The 23,057-nt window shown below is 36.7% G+C and overlaps 4 protein-coding genes across 4 annotated transcripts; all 4 read right to left on the bottom strand.

Moving 5' to 3' along the window:
* Positions 1-2,481: 2,481 nt before the first annotated feature.
* LOC146332173 (transcription factor HES-4-like) lies at positions 2,482-4,358 on the bottom strand. Its single transcript, XM_084745744.1, has 2 exons — positions 3,799-4,358; positions 2,482-3,685 (listed from the first exon to the last, which is right to left on the bottom strand). The coding sequence occupies exons 1-2, from the start codon at positions 3,919-3,921 to the stop codon at positions 3,353-3,355; spliced, it is 456 nt and encodes a 151-aa protein (XP_084601870.1). The 5' UTR covers positions 3,922-4,358; the 3' UTR covers positions 2,482-3,352.
* Positions 4,359-8,644: 4,286 nt separating this feature from the next.
* On the bottom strand, positions 8,645-10,545 carry LOC146332172 (transcription factor HES-5-like). Its single transcript, XM_084740028.1, has 2 exons — positions 10,244-10,545; positions 8,645-10,127 (listed from the first exon to the last, which is right to left on the bottom strand). The coding sequence occupies exons 1-2, from the start codon at positions 10,364-10,366 to the stop codon at positions 9,717-9,719; spliced, it is 534 nt and encodes a 177-aa protein (XP_084596154.1). The 5' UTR covers positions 10,367-10,545; the 3' UTR covers positions 8,645-9,716.
* Positions 10,546-14,295: 3,750 nt separating this feature from the next.
* LOC146332171 (transcription factor HES-4-like) lies at positions 14,296-15,780 on the bottom strand. Its single transcript, XM_084740043.1, has 2 exons — positions 15,643-15,780; positions 14,296-15,526 (listed from the first exon to the last, which is right to left on the bottom strand). Exons 1-2 carry the CDS (start codon positions 15,763-15,765, stop codon positions 15,194-15,196), a joined length of 456 nt encoding a protein of 151 aa, XP_084596169.1. The 5' UTR covers positions 15,766-15,780; the 3' UTR covers positions 14,296-15,193.
* Positions 15,781-19,878: 4,098 nt separating this feature from the next.
* Positions 19,879-21,163, bottom strand: LOC146332170 (transcription factor HES-5-like). Its single transcript, XM_084745729.1, has 2 exons — positions 20,467-21,163; positions 19,879-20,353 (listed from the first exon to the last, which is right to left on the bottom strand). Exons 1-2 carry the CDS (start codon positions 20,587-20,589, stop codon positions 19,949-19,951), a joined length of 528 nt encoding a protein of 175 aa, XP_084601855.1. The 5' UTR covers positions 20,590-21,163; the 3' UTR covers positions 19,879-19,948.
* Positions 21,164-23,057: the final 1,894 nt, after the last annotated feature.

Below are 23,057 nucleotides of genomic sequence, written 5' to 3'. Positions count from 1 at the left end.
CACAACATGGTCAAACACCCTGTAATTTACTAAAATGTAACTGTAAGACAGTTTAGAAAACATCACCATCCTTTTTCATGAGACTCTTCTTCACTTTTTACTTTATTTGACAACAAAACTTTTAATTACAAATTAATAAAATAAAAAATAAGTAAATAAAACATAAAGTAAACCTCAAAATAATCAAATGATAATGATCAAAAAGCAGTGCTAATGTTTTAAAGTTATATTTTCTGGCTCTGTGTGTCTCGGCTGTGAGTTACAGCTCTACCAGATGGCTCGTCTGTGAAGTGGCTCAGTGCCTGAGAACAGTCCTGAGGCTTTGTGAGAGCAGACACACTTCTATTGTGTGTGCAGCTGAGCGGGCTGCATACAGAAGTGTGGGAAGCCGTGTGTCGCTGTGGCTCCCAGCTCCAGAGACAGTGAGGAGGGCGTGTGACCGGGGCACGTCCAGCCTTGCGCAGGGAGCAGTGGGAGCTCAGAGGAGGGGAACTGGGAAACCTGATACCCCCCCAGACACACACACACACAGACAGCAGACAGACACACAGACAGATGGAGGGGGAGATAAGCAGGAAGGTGAAACCAACCTGGAGAATAATGAACAAAATGCCTCTTAAAAGTGAACCAAAAGGATTAAGAGAAGGTAAAAAGAGAGAAAAAATATGCCATGTCCTCGTCACAGAAGGTAACTGGGCTTTTACAACAAGGGGCTCACATTTATGGAACTTCCTACATGAGGATCTTAAGCTGGCAACTTCAGTGTCCTCTTTAAAATCCTGTCTCAAAACCAATTTTTATATAAAACCCGTCATAGTACTGGAAACCCCTATACGACATAAGTGGTTTTCTATGAACTTTTATTATTAAAATGTCACCTATAGGCTTTTCAGATGAGATTAATCTTTGTTGCTAAAAGAAAATGCATGTTGGGCAATTTGCAAATGCGCAAATTAGCATAATGAGCTAAATAATTGGCAAAAAATTGGCAAATAGCTAGCTATAGATCTAAAAATCTAGTCTGTGATGTCTAGAAATGTAAAAAAAATAATGACAGATAATGATGTGCAGTCCTCCCTCCCTCACCCTTCTCCCACTGGCATCACCTGCTAGCCCAGTGGCTCTCAAACTTTGGCCCGTGGCACTCTGATTATCAGCTCATTAACAGGTAAAATAAAGAAAAAATCAAAAATTGTCTCAGACTTCCCAGAATAATTCTGTTTTACAGTTAGACCCACTATTATAATAAATAAATATATTTTTAAATATTATTATCATTTAAATAAATTAATCTGAAAACATTTTTATGGACCCCCTGGCAGAGTGACATGGACCCCTGAAGTTGCCCAGGCCACTGTTTGAAACACACTGGTCTAGCAGTTGATACGAGTGGGAAAACGGAGGGGGGGACTCTGACATCACCTTTTTAAGTTAACAAGAAAAATCAGCAATTAATTAATTCATACTCAAACTACAAGTCTTAGCAACCAAGTTGAATCTCATCCACTCGGCCTATGACAATTCAGTCATAAAAGTTCAAGGAAACACCATTATATACAGTATAATGACAATTCACACGCAGAACACGAAGGCTGCAGGCCGAAATTGAATCTTGAAGGAAGTCTGCAAGCTGCACACTTAAGAATATAATATCATTAACAAAATATCGGTAATGCAGGTTAAATGTTTCTTGAATTCAAGTATGTCAAATCACATTTAACACTCTATCATTGAAACTGCATTAGCTTTGGGCTGATGGTGGAGCTGATTCTCACTGAAATGAGATGGTTAATTGGAATTACAAATAGGCCAACTAATACGTTTATTTGTCATGCTAATTGTCTCTTATTTAAATAATTTAATGAGGGCAGCAGTGTTTAGCAGTTTCACAGCAAAAAAAAAAAAAAATCCTTTTTGCATGTTCCACAAGCTTGTGTGCGTTTCCTCCTGGAGCTTCAGCCTCTCCAACCATCAAAAACTGTTTGTTAGGTCAAATCTCCAGTCAGTACTCTCCACCAAATCGCTGGTTTACCACTGGAGCTGGAGCTGGTCCCCCGATGATGTGCAGCAGCTTCCTCAGCTCTAATATTCTAGGATGGGTTAAATGCAGAGAGTAAGTCTCACAGTGTGTTGTACTGTATAATCGTACATGTGACAATAAAGTTTTCATTTACCTTTATTTTTTTGCCATTACTATTGCTAATGAGTTCTATTTTCTGTGCTAAATGTTTATGTATTTAAGAATATGAAAAATGAGAAAGACATGAAAACATGTTACCTGTCTGTCTTGTATCTTTTTTATCCTAAACAGGTGTTGTGAAAGGATCAATATGTAATATACAATATGTGCAGCCACAGTGAGGTGCACAGTGTAGAGTGAAACTTCTATTTTAATTGTATTGAATGACAGCTGAGTTGAGAAAATGCATTATGTAAACATTATCAAATGGCTTCAAGACAAAATGACATGACAGCACAACATTTTCAAATGGCAGTGTTTGTTTATTCAAAGAGGCACATTGAGCCACATCATATACGAAAAGTTTGATGAACATGCTTCACAACTTGAAGATTTCTTTGCACAAAAAGTTCTCAGTGAGAAAACATCAGTCTTTATAAAAGACAAGAAAATGCTCTTAATAAACAAAAGCAAAACAGTTGAAACTGACCTTAAAATAGATCAGAATGATCTTATCACAGAGTGATGAGAGCAGATTAATAACTGCTAAATACATGGAGGTTCATTAAAGAAACCACAAAAGTCACCAAAAAATGGTGACAGTGTGATATTAAACAAGCCTTTTAGAATAAAAGGAAAAACATTTGGATCTTACAACAGATCAGTTTTGAGTAATCACACAGATTAAAGTCTATTATGAAAAAATAAGTAGACCTTTTAGTAAACCTTTTAGAAAAAAAGATAAAAAAACAGATCTTTCAACAGATCAGTTTGATCAATCAAAGAGATTAAAGTGAGGTTATGCCCATTATGACAATATGTCCTTAAAAGGAACAGTTAAAGTTTTTTGATCAATATGATCAATAACAATCAAAACATAACAAATGTTACCATAGAGTATATAGTAATACAGTGAGGTATAATAATAATTGCTGATGCAATCAGATGTTGTTCATGCAACATGCATGACAAGATGTTCTCTTTCTTAACTTGAAAAAAAATGTTGCTGTCATTTCCTCAGGAAATGTCATCTTGCACAAAGAAAAACAGAAAATACAAGCTTCTGTACATACAGAAGAACAAGTCCATGAAATTTCAAAGAATTCAGTCCAGTAATCTTTGACCAATGTGGTCATGTGAGTTTGTCTGGTAGTAAGTTCAGTGTGTAGGTGTCTACCACGGCCTCCAGAGGGCGCTGTTGACTGGACTGTTGTGTTTGGTGATGTTGGTCTGGACTGTGGAGCTCAGAGGAGAGAAGTCAGCCTCTCTCAGGTTCTTATCAGAGGAAGACTGCAGCTGGTTGAAGTGGTTCATCAGTCTTGTGTGCTGTTGATTCTGCTGCTGCAGTCGTCTCAGGACACAAACGGTCATCTCCAGGATGTCTGCTTTCTCCAGCTTGGAGTCTGGCTGCTGTTTGATGAACTCTGGACCCAGGAGAGACTTGAGCTGCTCAATGCTGCTGTTGATTCGCTCTCTGCGTAATTTCTCCACCAGAGGCTTTCTGAGCTGCAGGAAGAAGAAGAAAGTCATTAATCAACTTGTTCTGGAGGAAAGTGTGAGCATGAAGAAAGACAAGCTGTCATTAATGATATTTAAATGTTGTTGAATCTTGAATTTACCTTGTGGGTCAGAGTCAGATGGTCCTGAGAATTGGTGATAGCTGCAGTGATTGTAGGTGCCATGGCTGGATCTGTGTGCTGTAGAGGTCTCTGTAGAGAGAATCTGATCTCTGCTGGCTTCATCCCTCCTATTTATAGTCCCACATCTCCATATGAATGTGTGGGTCTTGGTCTGACTGAAGTTTCTCACAGTCTCAGCCAATCACAGAGCTCTGTAAGACAATCAGGCATGTGGAGCAGCAGCATGTTGAATGCTGTTATTGCCCCGGGGGACAATGGTTATATCTCAGGGGACCAGGTGGAGGACTGGGGGGGTGATGGAGAGAGACTCTTGGAGCTCTGTGTGAATCTGGGAAAGTGGTGACCCTGTAGAGAGAGCAGATCTGCTGCCTGATGCTGGGATCAATGACTTTGACTGAGCACACGCTCATCATCACATTGATAAAGAAAACATGTTACATTTTAATTTTCCTAAAGCTGAACCTGCAAATATTTCTGCATATGATACAAACCCATTAAACTTATCTGTGATCTTAACAATATGTTGCTTGGTTTTGTTTTTAACCAGTTGGTCTGATAATGTTGCTGAATCTGCAGTTGAGGTGGTCATCATGCCAGACTTTAAGAAAATAACAACATCTTGGGACTCCTGAAATCACATGTTTTGGATCCAAAATTCACATCTTTAGGCTTTGAGAAACCATACAGCGCTTAAAAAAAAGTACTTGTTTGTGTCTAGAGTTGTTTTGAGTCAAAACCTAAAACACAACAGGTGAAATCACTCTATTTTGAATTGCTAATTTAGTTTCATATTTCATTTGATTTATTTGTTCATTTTATAACCTTTTCTGCCAGTTTTGCTTAATCAAAACACAACACAAGCAGTACTACAACATGTTAAAGAACAGTGTGATGATCATTCAGGCACTTAAAATCAGTCCAGGACAATAATCCTGCAGCTGTCCAGATGTAGCCCAGCAGAGTCTTTTGACACGTGCCTTGTTGTCGGTGTGAGGAACGAGTAGAGCTGAGTTTCCCACACTGACTCCCTGTATGGTCAATGAACCACAAAGAGACTTCAGTGACAGATGCTGGCTGTGTGTTGTTATAGAAACAGAGTGTGACATCACCAGCCATCTGGAGGGAAAGGACACCATTGGCTGACTCTGACCGTTTGCAAAATTTGAAATTGTAGTGAAAAATCCATTATCAAGTCTCATATAAAATTATGAAATTTTCTAAAACGATTAATCATCTCATGTTTAAAGTTTTCAGTCTTACATTTCGAAGCTCCAGTCATAATCATGCCTCATTACTGACCATCAATTATACAGAAGTTTCAGCTCCACACACGAGGGCGGGAAGTTTCCTGGAGGGCAGCTGTTTCCTGAAGTGTGCCAGATCCCTTTGGAGAATTAGTTGGCTGCTGGTGGGATGAATGTCAGTCACACTCTGCCCTCCAGAGCTTTCCCACACTCCGTCCATTAGCAGAAAACAGGCATGTGTCCCTCTACAAACGGTTGTAAGTCTAAAGGGTAGAGGGTGGGGGGCCCCCTCAAAAGTTATTATCCATTAAAGTGAGCAATGGGTATTTAAAAAATATGTGGAAATAAAAAAAAGTTTATTGAAATAATGGAAACAAAATGTCAATTATCAAAGGTTTATAAGGTGTAAACAGGCTGCAACAGTGACAATAAAACTCAGTTCCTAATGACCACTGTCTTTTAGAGCCACATACGATTATTTTCATTGCTGATTAATCTGATGATTATTTTCTCAATCAATCAAATAGTAATTTGGTACATAAATGCCAGAAAATTATGAAAAATGTCAATCAATGTTTTTTTAAAGTCCAAGATGACATTTTCAAATATTTTGTTTTTATCCACAAGCTAAAGATATTCTGTCAGAGAGGAGTAATGAAACTATTAACATTTAAGAAGCTGAAATCAGAGGATTTAATTTGTTTTTAATTAAAAATGACTCATAATAATGAATGGATCAATTGATAACTGATCCTGTCACAATCTTTTCAGTTGAAAAATAGGTCCAAACATATGGATCACACAAACGTACTAAGTCTTTCTTTGAATGATTATTTTGGTTATCGATTACTCTGCCAGTTGTTTTCAATATTAATCAATTGTTTGATTAATAAAATATCAAAGAAAGTGAAAATGTTGCTGTCTTTTAACTGATTTAAATTTCAGAATTTCATGACTTGATTTGTGACTTACTTGACATAAAGGAGGGACTCGATTGCACAGTACTGACTAATAAATTATTAAAATAAATATAAAATAATTAATTTAAAGACACTCTAAATTTTAAAATGTAAAATTATTCCAGTGGCTTGGGGACAAACAATATATCCACTTTATATTTACATTATGTGAAGAGTAAACTGTATGTGCACAGTAGTTACACATTGCACATGTAGTTAAAAAAAACAATAAAAAAAAAACACACAAGGTATATCGATATAAACAAAAATCGAAATAAACAACAAAATAGAAATTAAAAGTATATTTATGCATTTAATTAGTGGAAAGTTTTTTTAACAATAAGTTTCCATAATATTAGTTTAGTCCAGATCCATTATATTTAGTCAGGTACAGATTTGTGTCTTGTACTTAATAAAAAAGGTACTTTAAAATGTATTTACACATTTAATTAGTGGAAAGATGTTTTAAATATAAGTTTCTATTATATTAGTTGAGTACAACTGTCTAGCTCGTGCTTCTTATTTTATGACCCCGCTGTGTCTAGAAGGCGGAAGATCTCAAGATCTCGTGAGATTGATAATTTTACCCAAAAGTATGAGTTTTGCCCAAACCTTGACCAAGATTTTTTTTTTTTTAATCAGCAAACTACCCATATTTTAACCACAGCGTTGTCACATGATAAAACACAATTAATCTGTCCAAAGTGCACAATGAAGAACAATATGCACAAATCTCGCGAGAGTTTCGCAAATCAAGGTTTCTAGACAGGAACCACCAAATTTTAAAATAGCAAACTAGGGTCAACAGTGAACATAGGAAGATGTTATTTTACGCTTCTTGTCACTCAGACTTCACATCAGTTTTAGGGAGGTCTGGTGGTGAAGCATCTGAGTAAATATTAGGGAACGAGGAGAATTTAAAAAGTGAAGAAATTCAGCCGCAGCGGTGATCGGAGAAGCCGACACTTAAACGGTTAACGGCTAACGTCAATTTGCTTAGCTAGTGCCTCTCGGAGTAACCGTTAGAGCTGGATCTGTGGTTCTGTGTTTGGATTTCATCCACCATACGGGGGATTTTTGGGGGTTAACAAACTAAGGTAACTAAGTAACTAGACTAGCTCTATATCTAAAACTTTATCCTGTCTGCTTACACAGCACAGAAGGCAAGAGAACACCCTGGGCAGGTGTAGTGACACAGCTGGCTTCCGTGAGAAACCACACCCACAGTTAGCTAGCGTGATCTTCACTGAGAGGATACCACCCTTAGGCAGTTTATTACCGACCACCGTCGTGAAGTTTAAGTGGTGAGGAAGGCAAACGTTTAGTTTTTACTACTGGTTTAATTTTCTTACATTTCGCACAACTGTTAGTGAGATCTGTCAAAATGTCGCTGTCCGTGGTGTTGAATAATTGGCTGATGAGCAGTGCTTTAAAACTGTAGCTAGTTTATCAAGCTATTAGCTAGCTTACCTCACGGTGAAAAGCAGTCAAATTACGTCTTAAGTACTTCCATATTCGCTACATACTACATATTAGCTTGTCAAGTAGTTGTCATGAGTTAATAGAAGCTGCAGCCAGATGTTAAAGTAGGGAAATCATGAATTTCAAGGGGAAGCCATTTTAACATGAAATAATAAACACAGGTGTTGAATACATCTGAACACTATTAATAAGTAGGACAGCACAGTTAATCAAAAATATTTTTGAAATTGCAATATGACCAGTGTAATGTCCAAATCGCAAAGCTGCAACTTTTTGAAAAAAAAACATGTAACAAAAGAGTGTTGTGATTAAATATCATTGTGCTACAGAGATGCCCTGACCTATGAGTCTAGTTTTCAGGATGTGAAAAAGTCAAAAAGTTCAAAAAACAAAAAACAAAAAACAAAAAAGGATTTCATATAACATATGAACCATGTGCAGTAGTTTTATGTTTCAGGTCAAACCCCAAGTATCACGACTTTGTTTTGAGAAGCTTAGTGTAAAGTAAAATCAATCAAATTGTTTGGACCTGTTACATTATAACAAGTTTATTAAGAAAAAAGTTGTTGATGCTGTTTTATGTCATCAAGAAATAGTTAGGCTCCAAGCAAAGGCTTAAACAAGTTCCAGTTTTAAGAGCCCATGCTCCTTTTTAATGTCTGTCTCCTCAGGGCAAAGGTCTGGATCTATTGTCCCACAGGGCTCTGTGAGTGAGTTTCCTCTGGTTTCCCACACTCTGTCCTTTCACTGCTTTCACTGGAGGAACAACAGAAGTGTGTCATATTATGCATCTCATTATGAAAGGTAAGGTTTTGCACCAAAATAGCCGCATCTGACAGTTATATGGAAGTGATGTTGCCTCAGTTTGTTTGTGTACATTTTCTCATTTGGTTTGATGATTTCATCTACTGCAAATGAAAATAAATTTAAATGAAACAAAATTTTAAAATTACTACACTCAGATGTACATTAAACTGTTATAAATAAACCAGTATTGTCAATATGTTCAAAAAAATATGAATACTTTTAATCTTGATATTTGTCTATAACTATATGAACTATATTCATTTAGTGAAAAGGAATCAGTAAAACTAACTACATAAAAGGCAACGATGCGGGAAAATAGCACAAGTCACAACATTTTCAGCTGTCAGAGTTGTTTATTCAACAAGGCACAATAAACCACAAAATAAGAAAGCTCCAACTAGAGGTGATGATACATCACAACAACAACTTGTAGATTTCTACAAGACACACTGTACTCAGAGAGTAAAGGAACAGCTGTCTTTATAAAAGACAAATGATTTACAATATTTTTGAGGACACAGTACTCACTGTCCTTTGAGTGTCTTTTTTCCCAAGTGGATCAAAACATTTTCACTCAGTGGATAAAACAAGAAGGAGTAAAGACTGACCTTATAACAGATCACATCATTCTTAATGACTATGAAATTCAATTGATTCTCAGTGTGTATAAATTACATTGTCACTGGAAAACTGTGACAGTGTGACATTAAAAAAAACTTTTCCAGTAAAGGGATGTTCATATTGATCTTAAAACAGATCTTTTTTTAAATAATCACATAACATGATGGAAAGAGTATTATGACAAAACGTCCATAAAAAGAGCAGTTAATATTTTTGGTGAAAATAATACTGACTAAATGAAAGAGTAACAAATATGACCATTGCATCATATTTTACAATATATAATGTGCAATGAATTATAAAAGTGGCACAGGAAAATTGTGACATTAAGTAAACCTTTTAGAAAAAAAGATAAAAATGCAGATCTTTCAACAGATCAGTTTTGAGCAATCAGAGAGATTAAAGTGAGGTTATGCCCATTATAACAATATGTCCTTAAAAAGAACAGTTAAACGATTTTTGATCAATATGATCAATAACAATCAAAACATAACAGATGTTACCACAGAATACATAGTAATACAGTGATGTATAATAACAATTGATGCAATCAGATGTTGTTCATGCAACATGCATGACAAGATGTTCTCTTTCTTAACTTGGAAGATATTGTTGCTGTCATTTCCTCAGGAAATGTCACCTTGCACAAAGAAAAACACAGAAAATACAAGCTTCTGTACATACAAAAGAACAAGTCCATGAAATTTCAAAGAATTCAGTCCAGTAATCTTTGACCAATGTGGTCATGTGAGTTTGTCTGGTAGTAAGTTGAGTGTGTAGGTGTCTACCACGGCCTCCAGAGGGCGCTGTTGACTGGACTGTTGTGTTTGGTGATGCTGGTCTTGACTGTGGAGCTCAGAGGAGAGAAGTCAGCCTCTCTCAGGTTCTTATCAGAGGAAGACTGCAGCTGGTTGAAGTGGTTCAGAAGACGTCTCTGGGACTGTGTCTTCACCTGCTCCCTGGACAGGAAGTGTTTCACCTCTTGGACACACCTGGAGTAGCCCTGATCAACAGCTGGATGCTGCTGCTGCTGCAGTCGTCTCAGGACACAAACTGTCATCTCCAGGATGTCTGCTTTCTCCAGCTTGGAGTCTGGCTGCTGTTTGATGAACTCTGGACCCAGGAGAGACTTGAGCTGCTCAATGCTGCTGTTGATTCGCTCTCTGCGTAACTTCTCCACCAGAGGCTTTCTGAGCTGCAGGAAGAAGAAGAAGAAAGTCATTAATCAACTTGTTGTGGAGGAAAGTGTGAGCATGAAGAAAGACAAGCTGTCATTAATGATATTTAAATGTTGTTGAATCTTGAATTTACCTTGTGGGTCAGAGTCAGATGGTCCTGAGAATTGGTGATAGCTGCATTGATTGTAGGTGCCATGGCTGGATCTGTGTGCTGTAGAGGTCTCTGTAGAGAGAATCTGATCTCTGCTGGCTTCATCCCTCCTATTTATAGTCCCACATCTCCATATGAATGTGTGGGTCTTGGTCTGACTGAAGTTTCTCACAGTCTCAGCCAATCAGAGAGCTCTGTAAGACAATCAGGCATGTGGAGCAGCAACACGCTGAATTGCTTCAGGAACAATGGTCATATCTCAGGGGAACAGGTGGAGGACTGGGGGGTGATGGAGAGAGACTCTTGGAGCTCTGTGTGAATCTGGGAAAGTGGTGACCCTGTAGAGAGAGCAGATCTGCTGCCTGATGCTGGGATCAATGACTTTGACTGAGCACACGCTCATCATCCCATCACACACGTGGGAGACTGCAAAAAGTAGTGATGCATGATATGGATTTTTTTCAGCTGATGCTGATGACTCTATTGTATTTCTGCTTTGCTGCCTAATGTAATCTTGACATCATTGGCCACCCCTCAATGTATTCCCAAGAAATAAATAAAGGTTGAATGAATATAGTGTACAAACATAGATAGTTTAATATTCTTCTGACCAAGCCAAAAGTAATTGACATCGCTGATTAAACAAAAACAAAGAGCAGTTGTGACCCTTCAAATGTTCGTATAGTTTTTCAAGTAAAGTTCAGAAAACCCTTACACATATACTCTGGCTATTATAGAGTATTTTGACTAAGAAATCAAGTTAAATGCTTTGACTTAATTTGTAAAATCAGATTTTCTTATTGCCAGTATTTATCAGCTAATATATACTGATACCATTGTAGACCGATATAGCTGTGATCAGCCAATATCGCACATCCCTAGTAAAAAGTAATGTAAAATGTAAATGTATTTACACTAAATGATCAGTGGAAATAGATTTTTATGTCAAAATTATTGTTTTGTGCCATGACCAAAAATCCAGCAAGTTTAATTAATTTAATTGATCCACCATTTTTCCTTGATTATTTAATTGTAACTTTTATCTTGTAACTTGTAACTTATTTATCATGATTTAACTAAATTCAACCTAACCTAAATTAACTTAGAATGATATAATAATCAAAATATTGTATTCTATAAAGTCAGTTTTCACACATTAAAAATATTGTGATGCCCATGATTTAAGGTAAAAAAAAAAAAAAAGCTTGAGAATAACAGTAATTCTGCTGTCCAGATGTAGCACTGTCTTCTGTCTTCTGTCTTCTGACTTGTGCCTTGTCATCAATGTGGGTAGAAAGTTGGTCTCAGTTTCCCACACTGACTCCCTGAATGCTGTGGTCAATGGACAACAGAAGGACTTTGAATGGAGCTTTTGTGACTGATACTGGACGTGTGTTGTAGTAGAAACAGAGCCTGACGTCACCAACCATCTGGAGGGAAAGAACACCATTGGCTGGTTCAGACAGTTTGCAAAGTTTGAAATTATGGCAACATTTTTATAGTAAAGAATCAGCTCAATTCATTTGCCAAATTGTTTAGTGAAGTTGTGTTTATTGTTGTGTAGTTTTGACCATCCAATCATAGCTGATCCTTTATATCATCAACTGGATGAAATTTCAGCTCTATAGTCGTGTGTGGGAGGGAGAGGCAGCTGTTTCCTGAAGTGTGCCAGATTCCTTTGGAGAACAGACTGCTGCTGGCGGGGTTGAGGATGCTAATCATGCTCAACTCTGCTCTCCTGACTCTTCCCACACTGTCTAAATTACAAGTAGGGCTCTACTGAATAGTTTGAAGCTTTGAAACTTCATTCATAATATTAACATTTGAATTGTAAATCCACACTTGAATGCTGCGTAGCTTTCTTTCTTTGGCATGTCTATTCATTCTGTTTAAATCTGGTATTTCTGCACGGTTAGCAGATAAAGGTCTATATAATAAGTATTATACTATTTTTTTTTATTTTGCTATTTATTTATTTTTTGCTATTATCTAGAATTATACTCAGTGGTGGCTGCGTAGGATTCTTCCTGACCTGGCTGATCCAAACAATTCTGTTAATTTCAGAGCAGTCTAAAGTCCAAAAGTCAAAATTAATAAAAAAAAAAATTGATATAATCATTTACAAAATTCACAACATGTATTTATCTAATGAAATATTCTGCTTCAGTCCATATTTGTTGGCATTTAGCCCTGCATAAACAGTATTTTCTCCGATATCAAAAACCTTCTTTTCATCCACATGCTGCATACGAAGGGAGGCACGAACCTACATGGGGTGGTCTAACAGCAAGATAAATGACATTAATATTGACAAAACTGACAAATGATATTCATTAAAGATAGCTGACTTAATAAAAATGAATACTAACTTATTTAATCCGATTAATCACTTTATTCAAGTTGAAGATTTTCTTTGTTTTCTTTTTTTAGGCTGATGATATCATAAAACATGATGACAGACATTTGAAGTGTCATTTGAAAACCTCAAACTTCAAATGTAAATGAAAAGAAATTTCGTATGGCCCTAACTGCAACATACCTAATTGTGTCTAAAGTAGTACAAGGATTCTTTCCTTTTGTGGGTGCCATTACATTCTTCAGTTTTTCTTGGTATACTTTACATGTCATGAATATATCATTTCAGAATATATAAGATCAAAATCTATAGTAATGGAAACCAGCAGAGAAAATACTTGATTCATAGAAATACTTTGAAAATGTACACTTCAAACAACAATCCCTTTTTATAATTTATTTAGTTGACACAATGTTTTTAAATGACTTTGCTGAGCCCCAGTTTGAGGAAATGGCACAATATGTCAAATTGCTGGAGGGGGTTTTGTCATAAAATAAGTTCAGATATAACAGGTTTGGAAAATTTGGTTTGAGAGCCAGTCTCAGGGCTTGAAATTAGGGATGTCCTCTTGTCCTGGAGAAGAGAAAAATAGCACCTGGTACGCAAAGATATTGTATTTGTGACAATTCTGGGCCAGTAGAGAAGCTTTTATCATTACAAAAACATTAGAGCAAATTTTCAGTAGTTATTTGGAGAAACTAACCACATACTGGGAGTCTAAATTATTACTTTCTTGTAAATATGTTGTGTTACTCAAGGTTGTTTTGTCATATCTGTACCAGAAAGGCACCATATAGGTCACCGTCAATACATCTGTTCTCTTACATGTCATCTAATATAAGGTGTATGAAAGTGTCTAAATAATAATTGACTCATTAATATGTGGGAGAGTGGTTGTAAAGTCTGGGACAGTTGAAAGAAGAATTTGGGACAGTTGTGGGACACTGAGGAAAAAGATCATTTCGAGCCCTGGCTAGGGTCCCTGTTAATCTCTGTCTCCTCAGGGCAAAGGTCTGGATCTATTGTCCCGCAGGACTCTGTGAGTGAGTTTCCTCTGGTTTCCCACACTCTGTCCTTTCACTGCTTTCACTGGAGGAACAATAGAAGTGTGTCATATTATGCATCACTTAAGAAGCAATGACTGACCCCTTTAAAGGGGTAAATGGTTAACTTAATTTTTTTACATTAAAACACCTGAAACTGCCAACTACCCTAAAAGGATGCTGCTGCTAAATTGTCTTTGAAATGGAAAATGTTTTCTTTTGGTTTAATGACTTGAGGTACACCATATAAATAGCTACTTAATGTTAAGAATCCCCATTATCTTAATGGAACCAAGTTAAAATTTGCTATGCTTAGCTTTACTATAAACAAGTATGTTATGGATGAACAATAACGTGCTGAGTTTTATCTTAATTAGTCAAAGGTAGGAACAATAATGAAGGCCTCTATCATTTAAGGTAAAATGAAAATAAATGCAGATGGTCTTACTTTCATCCTAATAAAGAATGTAACCATGACACACAATGACAGGACAGCACAAACTTTTCAGCTGGCAGTGTTTGTTTATTCAACAAGCCACAATGAGCCACATAACATATGAAAGCTCCAACTAGAGGTGATGATACATCAGAACAACAATTTGTAGATTTCTACAAGACACACTGTACTCAGAGAGTAAAGGAACAACTGTCTTTATAAAAGACAAACGATTTGAGGACACAGTACTCAATGTCTTTGGAGAGTTTTTCCAAAATGGATCAAAATATTTGCTCTTTGTTGACAAAGGAAAACTAGTGAAAACTGACCTTAAAACAGATCATGTTTTTCTTAAATGCAAAAATTACATTGTCACTGGAAAACTGTCAGTGTGACATTAAACGTTTTCAAAGTAAAAGGAAAAACATATTGATCTTAAAACAGATCATTTTTCAATAATAACATAAAATGAGTGAAAGACCATTATGACAACTTATCTATAAAAAGACAGTTAAAGTTTCTGATCAAAATGATCATTACTAATCAAAAGTTAACAAACGTCACCATTGTGTTATAGTTCACCAATACATGACATGTAGTGAATCATAAAATTGTCACAGAAAAATTGTGACATCAAGCAAACCTTTTAGAAAAAAGGATAAATATTTGGATCTTAGAACAGATCAATTTGGAGCAATCAGAGAGATTAAAGTGAGGTTAAATCCATTATGTAATATGTCCATAAAAAGGACAGTTAAAGTTTTCTTGATCAGTATGATCAATAACAAAGTAACAAATGTAACCATCACATATACTACCAATACATTAAGTACAGTGAAGTACAATAATAATTGCTGATGCAATCAGATGTTGTTCATGCAACATGCATGACAAGATGTTCTCTTTCTTAATTTGAAAGATATTGTTGCTGTCATTTCCTCAGGAAATGTCACCTTGCACAAAGAAAAACACAGAAAATACAAGCTTCTGTACATACAGAAGAACAAGTCCATGAAATTTCAAAGAATTCAGTCCAGTAATCTTTGACCAATGTGGTCATGTGAGTTTGTCTGGTAGTAACTTCGGTGTGTAGGTGTCTACCACGGCCTCCAGAGGGCGCTGTTGACTGGACTGTTGTCTTTGGTGATGCTGGTCTGGACTGTGGAGCTCAGAGGAGAGAAGTCAGCCTCTCTCAGGTTCTTATCAGAGGAAGACTGCAGCTGGTTGAAGTGGTTCATCAGTCTTGTGTGCTGTTGATTCTGCTGCTGCAGTCGTCTCAGGACACAAACTGTCATCTCCAGGATGTCTGCTTTCTCCAGCTTGGAGTCTGGCTGCTGTTTGAGGAACTCTGGACCCAGGAGAGACTTGAGCTGCTCAATACTGCTGTTGATTCGCTCTCTGCGTAACTTCTCCACCAGAGGCTTTCTGAGCTGCAGGAAGAAGAAGAAGAAAGTCATTAATCAACTTGTTGTGGAGGAAAGTGTGAGCATGAAGAAAGACAAGCTGTCATTAATGATATTTAAATGTTGTTGAATCTTGAATTTACCTTGTGGGTCAGAGTCAGATGGTCCTGAGAATTGGTGATAGCTGCAGTGATTATAGGTGCCATGGCTGAATCTGTGTGCTGTAGAGGTCTCTGTAGAGAGAATCTGATCTCTGCTGGCTTCATCCCTCCTATTTATAGTCCCACATCTCCATATGAATGTGTGGGTCTTGGTTTGGCTGAAGTTTCTCACAGTCTCAGCCAATCAGAGAGCTCAGTGACACAATCAGGCATGTGGAGCAGCAGCATGTTAAGTGATGTTAATGACTGTGAGGACAATGGTTAAATCTCAGGGGAACAGGTGGAGGACTGGGGGGGTGATGGAAAGAGACTCTTGGAGCTCTGTGTGAATCTGGGAAAGTGGTGACCCTGTAGAGAGAGCAGATCTGCTGCCTGATGCTGGGATCAATGACTTTGACTGAGCACACGCTTATAATCACGTCACACACGTGGGAGACTGACTGGGCGATTGTACTCAACATTTAAAACACTTGCATTCCTTAGAGGTGTTGTTGCATTTGCACTATTAAATCAAATGTCATTTCTTGAGAAGTTGACCATGTTCTTTAAATAAATTATTTAAAATCAGTTTTTATGTTAAGGCCAACATATTACATTATGATCTCCAGGTGTGACATGTTTTTATCAAACACACTAATGCAATCTGAAAAGTAGTCTCAATTGTTAGCTAGTTCTTAAAACCTAAGTCAATATATTATGACGAAATGATCACTGAGTGAAGTCCAACTAATTCAGCTGAAAGTCTTCCAGATGAAACAGATGTGCCTTCTGTCTTGTGACAAGTTGTTCTTGTGAATTAAGTCAGGGTATCCTTCCCTGAATCAGGATCAATGCAACACAAGAGGCATTTGAATCCTTTATTGGCACCTGTATTGAGCAAAGTGTAGTAACTAGTAGCACAAAACCTGGTGGCTGAGTTTTAATGCCCAAAAGTAAAGGAGGATTTGAGTGGAAAGTTGGTTACCAGTAATTGGTTAATAGTTCAAAGAATACCAAATTCACTTTTTATGTTTTGTGAAACATAAAAAATCAAGGTGGTGTAGTGTAGGTGGTGTAGTGCAAGCAGCTTTGACTCAGCACACACTCATCATCCCATTACACACGTAAGAGACTGACAAGTAAGGGTCAAAACTACTGCATAACTTGCAAAATAATCAGGGGAAATGGATGTTTCGTCTATATGGTAGCCTTAATCTGGCCATTGTAATAAATGGCAAATATCCTCATGTTTTTCTTGATAATTCAGTTATATTTTTTATCTATAAATTTTAATCTTTTGCTTTGTTTTTTCTTTATGACAATGTGTTTCTAAAGTCAGTTTTTTTTTTAACTTAGTAATAGTAATAGTAATCACTCTGCTGTCCAGATGTAGCACTGTCTTCTGTCTTCTGACTTATGCCTTGTCATCAATGTGGGTAGAAAGTTGGTCTCAGTTTCCCACACTGACTCTCTGAATGCTGTGGTCAATGGACAACAAAAGCACTTTGAATAAAGCTTTTGTGACTGATACTGAACGTGTGTGTTGTAGTAGAAACAGAACCTGACGTCACCAACCATCTGGAGGGAAAGAACACCATTGGCTGCTTCTGACAGTTTAGTTTTTAATTCAATGTGAACATTTTATCATGAAGAATCGGCTCAATTGATTTAGCAAATTTCCAATCGTTGTTTTATGTTTTCACCATTCAATATTAATTGAGCTTTTGTTTCATGGATTTGATTTAAAAAGTAGATGAGGGTGGGAGGGTGAGGCAGCTGTTTCCTGAAGTGTGCCAAATCCCTTAGGAGAATAGTCTGCTGCTGGTGGGGTCGAGGATGCTAATCGTGTGGAGGTCTGCTCTACAGTTTTCCCACACTGTGTGCATTACAATAATTTAGGCACGTGTCTTAGTCCAAATGCGACTTTTCAGGGTTCCCTTTTCTGTCTGAGTTAAGTTTTTTGTTTTCCTTCTTATACTTTTCAGCTAATCAGTATTCAGGTTAAGACTATATAAAGTCAAAATTGTGAGTCATTGAACCCAACTGAGACATTGTATATGCCATTTAAATATTTTGAAAATGTTTTGACTGAATATAACACTGAGGTCAACATGTGATCCTTGGCTGTGGTCAATTTCAGTCAGCAAAACACTGACCTGTTTTAAATACTAAACAACATCCCCCTCTTTTCTAGTGACTAATTAATTTGCAAAATGTCATAGAGCTGTAATCCTGAGATGTTTGTAAAATTATAAAAATCTAATATTTTACATTTAAAAATAATAATAATCTGGTTTTACAATTTACTTTGCTGACAGAGACATTTTAATGACGTTGCTCATACCTAGCTCATTTTTTATCATAAGAAAAAGTTTACATTTTATCCATGACTTGAAACAGGCAGAGGACTTTTTCTTTTGGGGGCCAGGCTCCCCTTTAATCTCTGTCTCTTTAGGGCAAAGGTCTGGATCTATTGTCCCGCAGGGCTCTGTGAGTGAGTTTCCCCTGGTTTCCCACACTCTGTCCTTTCACTGGAGGAACAATAGAAGTGTGCCTTATTATGCATCTCATTAGATACAATGTCTGACCTCTTTAAAGAGGGGAATGGTTAACTCTAAACTTTTTACATTGATACACATGAAACTATCAAATATGCCAAATTAATGTTACAGCAAAATTGTCTTTGAAATGTACTTTTTCTCATTTGGTTTGGTAACTTGACTGACTCTTCATAGAGTGACATGTATAGTCCCGATTCATCAAGTTGAACCACGTTATTATCCTTAGCTTTATACATGTTATGGATAAGAAAATATTAACAGAATCACATAAAGTTATGTTGTACTTAGATTTACTGTAAACTGATATGTCAAGGATAAACAAGTAATAATTTAATTTAATTTAACCTTGATATTTGTGATTCAAAGTTTGAATTGACTAAAGAAAGCTCTATCTAGTAAGAGACAAAAAACAAAACAAAAGTGGAATATCTCTTTCATAATTATAATGTGGGAGGTATAGGGAAAAATTATTGAAGAGCCCAAAATTTTTCAAATGGCAGTGTTTGTTTATTCAACAGTGCAAAATGAGCCACATAAAACAAGAACGCCCAACTAGAGGTGATGATACATCACAACAACAACTTTATTATGCTTTAATTTATGATGCTTAGTTTTATGCTGGACAGGTATGTTATAGATAAACAGTTACTGTATGTTCTGAATTTCATCTTGATTTGTCAATCAAATGTCTATTCATTAAGTGAAAATGACAAATAAATATAGAAAGTCTCTATTTCATCATAATAAAAAGAGTAAACATGACACACAGTGACATGAGAACACAAACTTTTCATCTGGAAGTGTTTATTCAAAGCTCCAACTAGAGGTGATGATACATCACAACAACAACTTGTAGATTTCTACAAGACACACTGTACTCAGAGAGTAAAGGAACAGCTGTCTTTATAAAAGACAAACGATTTACAATATTTTTGAGGACACAGTACTCACTCTCCTTAGAGAGTTATTTTTCCCAAGTGGATTTAAACATTTGCAACAAAAGAAAAAATAGTAAAAACTGATCTTACAATGGATCACATAGTTATCAATAATCACTGAATTCAAACTGTAAAAATTACATTGTCACTGGAAAACAGTGACAAAGTGACACTAAACAACCCCTTTACAGTAAAGGACAAACACCTCGATCTTAAAACAGATAATCTTTCAATAGTCACACATCTAAGGGAACATCTATTATCCCAAAGTGCCCAGAAAAAGGAAAGTTAAGGTTTTTGATCAAAATGGTAATTACTAATCAAGAGCCAACAAATATCAGCATTGCATTATTTTTCATTGCATGGCAATGAAAATTTCACAGGAAAATTGTGACATTAAGCAAATCGTGGAAAAAGGATTAACATTTTGATCCTACAACAGATCAGTTTTGAGTCATCAGAGAGGTTAAAGTGATGTTAAGTTCATCATGACAATATGTCCATAAAAAAGGACAAATAAAGTTTTTTGATCAGTATGATCAATGACAATCAAAAGATAACAAATGTTATCATAGCACATACTGTTAATACAGCAAGTAAAGTAAGTTATAATAATAACTGCTGATGCAATCAGATGTTGTTCATGCAACATGCATGACAAGATGTTCTCTTTCTTAACTTGAAAGATATTGTTGCTGTCATTTCCTCAGGAAATGTCACCTTGCACAAAGAAGAAAGAATTCAGTCCAGTAATCTTTGACCAATGTGGTCATGTGAGTTTGTCTGGTAGTAAGTTCAGTGTGTAGGTGTCTACCACGGCCTCCAGAGGGCGCTGTTGACTGGACTGTTGTGTTTGGTGATGCTGGTCTGGACTGTGGAGCTCAGAGGAGAGAAGTCAGCCTCTCTCAGGTTCTTATCAGAGGAAGACTGCAGCTGGTTGAAGTGGTTAAGAAGACGTGTCTGGGACTGTGTCTTCCCCTGCTCCCTGGACAGGAAGTGTTTCACCTCTCGGACACACCTGGAGTAGCCCTGATCAACAGCTGGATGCTGCTGCAGTCGTCTCAGGAAACAGACGGTCATCTCCAGGATGTCTGCTTTCTCCAGCTTGGAGTCTGGCTGCTGTTTGATGAACGCTGGACCCAGGAGAGACTTGAGCTGCTCAATGCTGCTGTTGATTCGCTCTCTGCGTAACTTCTCCACCAGAGGCTTTCTGAGCTGCAGGAAGAAGAAGAAAGTCATTAATCAACTTGTTCTGGAGGAAAGTGTGAGCATGAAGAAGGACAAGCTGTCATTAATGATATTTAAATGTTGTTGAATCTTGAATTTACCTTGTGGGTCAGAGTCAGATGGTCCTGAGAATTGGTGATAGCTGCAGTGATTGTAGGTGCCATGGCTGGATCTGTGTGCTGTAGAGGTCTCTGTAGAGAGAATCTGATCTCTGCTGGCTTCATCCCTCCTATTTATAGTCCCACATCTCCATATGAATGTGTGGGTCTTGGTTTGGTTGAAGTTTCTCACAGTCTCAGCCAATCACAAATCTTGGTGAGACAATCAAGCATGTGGAGTGGCAACATGCTGAAATGCCCCAGTGACAATGGTTATATCTCAGGGGAACAGGTGGAGGACTGGGGGGGTGATGGAGAGAGACTCTTGGAGCTCTGTGTGAATCTGGGAAAGTGGTGACCCTGTAGAGAGAGCAGATCTGCTGCCTGATGCTGAGATCAATGACTTTGACTGAGCACACGCTCATCATCACATCACACACATGGGAGATTGGCAATTAATTGCATTTAAAGTAAAAATTACTGTATAACACTCATTAAATAATCAGTCGAAACCCATTTTTGTGTATATATGGTACTATTGTACCATGACCTAAATCTAGCCATTGCAATTAATGATATTTAACCTCCCCTTTTCTTGACAATACAGTTAGACTTTTCATTAATTCAGTTTGACCCTTTTCCTGTTCTTTTAGATAGTTTGTTTGTAAAGTCAGTTCACTCAGGTATTAAAAGAGTTAAAAGAGAGTGATGTTCATGTAATGTTATTTTAAAAAAAAAAACTTGAGAACAACAGTCATTCTGCTGTCCAGATGTAGCACTGTCTTCTGTCTTCTGTCTTCTGTCTTCTGACTTGTGCCTTGTCATCAATGTGGGTAGAAAGTTGGTCTCAGTTTCCCACACTGACTCTCTGAATGCTGTGGTCAATGAGCAACAAAAGCACTTTGAATGGAGCTTTTGTGACTGATACTGAACGTGTGTGTTGTAGTAGAAACAGAGTCTGATGTCACCAACCATCTGGAGGGAAAGAACACCACTGGATGCTTCTGACAGTTTAGTTTTTATTTCAATATATCATAAAGAATCTGCTCAATTGATATTTGCAAATTTTCAATCATTGTTTTATATTTTGACCATCCAATCTTAACTGAGCCTTTGTAATGTTGTATGAGGGTGGGAGGATGAGGCAGCTGTTTTCTGAAGTGTGCCAAATCCCTTTGGAGAATAGTTTGCTGCTGGTGGGGTTGAGGTTACTTATAATGTGAAACTCTGCTCTTTAGTGTTTTCCCACACTCTGGCCATTACAATAATCTAGGCACGTGTCTCAGTCTAAATGCGATTTTTAAGGGTTCTTTTTTGTGGGAGGTATTATTTTTTTTGGTTTCCTTCGTATTATTTACAGCTCATCAGTATTCAGTTTAAGAATATATAATGTCAAAATTGTGAATAACAGAACCCAACTGAGACAATGCATATGTAATTTAAATATTACAAAAATATTTTCTGTTAATATAATCAATACGTTTAGGTCAAAATGTACTTGGCTGTGGTCATATTCAGTCAGCAAAGCACTGACCTGGCTGGATTAATTACTGAACACTATACTCCTCTTTTCCAGTGGCTTGTGTTCATTTGAAAAATGTCATAGGACTGTAATATTGAAATATGTATGAAAATAATAAAAATCGAACATTTTGTTTGTTCAACTCCCTCTTGAGAAAACAGTAGTCAATCTAAAACTCGTGATTATGATTTTCATCATCATAAGATAAAAAGGTAGAAATTAGATTTATGATTTGAAACAGGTACCTTATGAGAGCCAGGCTCTCTTTAATCTGTCTCTTCAGGTCAAAGGTCTGGATCTATTGTCCCACAGGGTTCTGTGAGTGAGTTTCCCCTGGTTTCCCACACTCTGTCCTTTCACTGGAGGAACAATAAAAGTGTGTCTTATTATGCATCTCATTAGACACAATGTCTGACCTCTTTAAAGAGGGAAATGGTTAACTTCAGCATTTAATTTTAAAACACCTGAAACTGAAAATCATGCTAAAATAATGGAACAGTAAAAAAATCTCTTTGAAATATATTTTTCTTGTTTCATTTGATGATGTGACTGACTTTGCATAGGTTGAGTGACAAAACATTCATAAGCCCTAATCCCTATCATCAAATATCTTATTGACCCACATTATTATGCTAAGCTTTATTAATGGAGCACTTATGTACTTAGAGATACAGTAAACTCGTAGTAAAGATAAGACTGCCTGGGCTCAATTTTATATTGATATTTATTATTCAGAGGTACAATTGATTAAAGAGAACTGTCAATTAAGAGAAATTATCCACAAAACAACATGGAAAATGTCTTTCCGTCAATGCAATGAAGATAGTTATAAGGAAATATGCCAAAATGATGGTACAGTAAAGGTTTCTCTAAAATCTATCTTTTCTTTGGTTGATGACTTGACAGACTCCATGTAGATAGAGTGACATAACATTTTATAGTCCCTATTCAACAAATATCTTAACTGAACCACATTATTTTGTCTGGTTTAATAAATGTTATGGATAACAATATATTCAGAAAGTCATATGAAGTTTTATTGCACTTAGATTTACAGTAAACTGGTATGTTA

This window comes from Lutjanus erythropterus, chromosome 2, assembly GCF_056507025.1.
Source record: "Lutjanus erythropterus isolate fLutEry1 chromosome 2, fLutEry1.hap2, whole genome shotgun sequence".
In the NCBI taxonomy this organism is placed as follows: Eukaryota; Metazoa; Chordata; class Actinopteri; order Lutjaniformes; family Lutjanidae; genus Lutjanus; species Lutjanus erythropterus.
This window is presented reverse-complemented; position numbering and strand designations above follow the sequence as displayed.

Bases quoted from the DNA above. Each gene is read 5' to 3' on its own strand.
- LOC146332170 (XM_084745729.1), bottom strand. From the start codon at position 20,589: ATGAAGCCAGCAGAGATCAGATTCTCTCTACAGAGACCTCTACAGCAC. The intron at 20,354-20,466 runs GTAAATTCAAGA...TTCTTCCTGCAG, and splicing joins ATCTGACTCTGACCCACAAG to CTCAGAAAGCCTCTGGTGGA.
- LOC146332173 (XM_084745744.1), bottom strand. From the start codon at position 3,921: ATGAAGCCAGCAGAGATCAGATTCTCTCTACAGAGACCTCTACAGCAC. The intron at 3,686-3,798 runs GTAAATTCAAGA...TTCTTCCTGCAG, and splicing joins ATCTGACTCTGACCCACAAG to CTCAGAAAGCCTCTGGTGGA.
- LOC146332172 (XM_084740028.1), bottom strand. From the start codon at position 10,366: ATGAAGCCAGCAGAGATCAGATTCTCTCTACAGAGACCTCTACAGCAC. The intron at 10,128-10,243 runs GTAAATTCAAGA...TTCTTCCTGCAG, and splicing joins ATCTGACTCTGACCCACAAG to CTCAGAAAGCCTCTGGTGGA.
- LOC146332171 (XM_084740043.1), bottom strand. From the start codon at position 15,765: ATGAAGCCAGCAGAGATCAGATTCTCTCTACAGAGACCTCTACAGCAC. The intron at 15,527-15,642 runs GTAAATTCAAGA...TTCTTCCTGCAG, and splicing joins ATCTGACTCTGACCCACAAG to CTCAGAAAGCCTCTGGTGGA.